Here is a 3862-nt window from a genome sequence, read left to right as displayed (position 1 = left end):
ACTGTCACTGGCCAGCTACAGATGTCAATATCAGAGCAGTCTTCCCCCCGCCAAACCCCTCTTCTCAGTTTCTGTTTTCTGCAAGCCTTCCGAATCTCCAAATCTTTTTCAAATCGATTCAGAGGCTTCCATGTCGATTCGGACCTTTTAATGGGTCTTCCAGTTCAATTTGGATTTGGAGATTCAGCTGCCGAATTGGGCCGAATCTCCTTAGAATTGACTCAGCTACCAAAGCTTCGCACAGCCCTACTGAACATGTGTTAATATGACCTGGACAGGCAAGGTTCTTTGGGTAAATGTGGTATCTTTTATTAGACCAACTAAATATTGGAAGATTTGTTCTTTGCAAGCTTTTGGGCACAAACGCCCTTCTTCAGGCACAGGAAGAGTCTGTTGTTCCTTTGTATGCTCTCTTGGGTGGAATGGAAGCCAGTATGCAAAAAGCAGGTCTTTAAAAATGTAAATGGGTAGCAATGAGGAACAGAGGCCCTGTACGACAATAAGTGTGAGACAAATAGGTGGGGTAGGGGAAGTTTGAACTGATGATAGAATGTAGCTGGTAAAATGCAGATAGGTTACCTGAGGTTATCAGATGCCAGGCAGGTTATGATGTGCCGTAAATCCAGTGTCTATATTTAGTCCATGATGTTTTGTATCCAGTAGATTTATGAAGTAAATTTCTAATTGTTTTGAAATTGTCTCAATGACATACTTTGTTTTGCTGTCAGATGGACTCCTCAGCTACTCACAGGATTCTTCACTGTGAACAATAAGTGGCTGTCTGGTATACACAGAATGGGGAAACGTTCATCTTGGTAGGAATCCTTCTTTATAACATCAAGAGGTCTGGAATACTGCTTGACTTGGCAATCAAAGCCCAACAGGAAGACCATCCACTACATGACAAGGTAGAAAAATACCCAATGCAGAAATGTCAGAGAAGCAGAAAATCCCTACCTGTATCTGCCAAATACATCATAGAGGAAGCAGGAGAAACTGTACTGTCGTCATAGCCCCAGAAAGGGCGGGAAGAGCAATGGAATAACAACCTTATCACACTACATAATTGCATACAACTACCATCTTCACTCCCTCGTTTTCATAAACTCCCACGCAAGGCATGGGTAAACCTGAATCAACTGTGATCAGGCTATGGAGCCTTCAATAAAATCAAACATAAAGTGGTCCTTAGAAACTCACCATCATGCCCCTGTGGCAAAGGAGATCAGACAGCGTAGCATATACTAACTGACTATTCCCTACATGGTCCACCAGAGGGAGTGAACAGTCTGAAAGATTGCAGTAATATTGACGGATCTACTCTTAAATGGTTGGAGGAGTCAACTTTCTGAAGTCGTATACAAGAAGATGAAGTGAAGTTTGTAGGCTCATCTATGAAAAGTGTTTTGTAAATTCCCTTTGAAGATTAGAACTGAGACATTGGAGAAAGAGTGGTTATCTTGTGAGAAGTGTGTATCCACAGGTAGTTGGGTATTTCTATCTTTGATAGATTTTTGGTGTGCGTTCATTCTGGTACGCAGTTGTTGTTTGGTTTCTCCAACATATTGTCCATCTGGGCACTTATTGAACTGGATGAGATATAGTAGATTTTTGGAGGTGCAGGTGTAAGATCCAAGAATGATGATGGTTCTGTTGTAGGGTATAGTTATTGTGGGGGGTTGGTGGAGATGCATTGGCAGATTTTACATTTCTTGTCCCAGCATGGTCTGGATCCATTCAGTGTGCTTTGGGCCATAGGAAGTTTGCTTCTGGTGATGAGGTTGGCAAGGTTCAGTACTTATTTAAAAACTAGGTTGGGTGGTTCTGGAAATCTCTCTCTAAGAATTGGGTTTTCTAGTATGGGTTGCAGTTGTCTGAGGATTTTCCATATAGGTTCCAGGGAAAGATGGTATGTCATAACTAATGGCATGCGATTAGTCAGGATTTTCTTTTTGTACTGCAGCAATTCTTCACATGGTATCTGGGTGGCTTTTTCAAAAGTATGATCTATCTCTCTGAAGGAGTGTCCTAGTTGGGTGCAAGCCCTTTTGAGATTTGTGAGGTGATGATCACGGGTATTCTTCTCAGTGCAAATTCAGTGCTATTGGAGGACTTGGCTCTATATTACAGCTCTTTTGGTGTGCTTAGGGTGACTGCTGGTTCTATGTATCTTGGTCTGTGGGTTTCTTCTTATATGGTGGTTTGTATTTTACCATTTTGGATATTGAGCATAGTGATTACTTGTTATAATTACTTGTTGAGCATAATGATCTGACCAGTTATGTATCCATCTTACAGCACTTTCATCTGGTCTTTATTCCTGTAGCTTATTAGTGAGAATATTGTGGGGAACAGTGTCAAAAGTCTCACTAAAGTAAAGGTATATCCCATCTACTGCTCTCCCCCATTCATAGACCCTGTCTCTTTATCTTATAAAAAAAATTTATATTGGTCAGACATGACTTGCTCTTGCTGAATCCATGCTTGCTGTCCCTGATCACCTTGTTCTCCTTCTCTAGGATCTTGAAATAGATTCTTTGAGGACCTGCTCTATGATCTTTCTAGGTAGCAAGGTCAGAGTAGTCTAATTCCCTTGATCCTACTCCTTCCCTGTCTTAAAAATTAACAATATATTTGCCCTTTTCAATCATCTACGACCCCACAATTTCTCTAAGAGGATAGTTAATGGTTCTTAAATTACCTCAGTCAGTTCCTTTAGTACCATTGGGTGTATCCCATCCAGCTCCGTTGACCTAAACTTCTAGCTCCTCTAAGTAATCCCTAACCTGTTTTTTCCAATACTCTAGGCTGTTTGTCTCCTTCCCTATCTTTGCTGCCAACTATACTTTTCATCTGGTAGTTGACCTTATTCATAAAGACTGAAGTAAAAAAAGGCATTATCAGCCTTTTCTTCATCTGTAACTAAATTTCCTTCTTCATTTAGTAAGGGATCTACACCTTCCTTGGTCTTCCTCTTACTTTTCACATATTTGTAGATTCTTTTTGTATTGCCTTTTATGTCCCTTGCCAGTTTCATCTCAAGTCATGCTTTTGGCCTTCCTGATTTTTTTTTTTTTTTTTTTTCTCCCTTCATGCCCCTGGGATACTTTTTATAATATTCCGTAGTAATATGACCAAATATCCTTGGAAGTACCCTTTGATACACTTACCCAATTTTACCTTAAGTGATTCAGGTTCTTTGTCTGCTATATATGTGGCTCAGAAAAGTATTTCAGCAATTCAGTCCTTGAAACCTTGTTTCCAAAGTAAAAAATCCATAACCCATTTGTAGCCATTTGGTCTTGTCCCACTGGTGTTTCTCAAACTAAAATCATCTCCCATCTGAAGCACTTCAGAATGGTCCTCAATCTGTGCCGTGATGGAGCTCTGCAGCAAAGCAGAGAGACAGTTGGCCCTCTTCTCCCCAACTTATGCTGGGTACTCACTCCTGGTGCAGTCTTGATCATCTACACCTCAACAACATTTCTTAGTTATGTGAGCAACACTGTCAACTTAGGGAATGGACGCCTACCATCCCTTTGCAATTTAGTGCCTGGCTGAACAGTGTAGAGTTATGGCCTACCTGGGCATGCTTTGCATTCCAGCTCATCTTTCAGCTGGTGAGCAACAGCATGGCAGCACATGGCACAATGACCAAGGTGCTGGAAAGACACCTGCTCAAGATATGCTGTCTGCTCAGCACCATCAGTGCCCCCATGTCCCATCAGTGGGACTACCTGCAAATCATGTAATGGCACATTTGGGCATCAAAAACTAATAGGATCATAAAGCCCTGAGGGCATGGGATGATGAGGAGTGGTAGCAGACCTGTTGGATGAGATATGCCACTAGTAGACATCCT

General features: G+C 41.4%; 1 protein-coding gene across 2 annotated transcripts in view; it reads left to right on the top strand.

Annotated features, from left to right (window-relative positions):
- POC1A (POC1 centriolar protein A) overlaps nucleotides 1-3862 on the top strand; it is a 122880-nt gene that overhangs the window by 77336 nt on the left and 41682 nt on the right. The window contains exon 9 of one of the 2 annotated variants that reach the window (XM_014522096.2): nucleotides 729-1203. The exons of the other annotated variant lie outside the window; for it this stretch is intronic. Coding sequence (XP_014377582.2) covers nucleotides 729-773 — 45 coding nt within the window. The 3' untranslated portion in view covers nucleotides 774-1203. Of the gene's footprint in view, nucleotides 1-728; nucleotides 1204-3862 lie in introns of those variants that run through there. 2 annotated transcript variants of the gene reach the window in all.

Source organism: Alligator sinensis, unplaced genomic scaffold (assembly GCF_000455745.1).
Source record: "Alligator sinensis unplaced genomic scaffold, ASM45574v1 scaffold487_1, whole genome shotgun sequence".
NCBI lineage: Eukaryota > Metazoa > Chordata > Crocodylia > Alligatoridae > Alligator > Alligator sinensis.
This window is presented reverse-complemented; position numbering and strand designations above follow the sequence as displayed.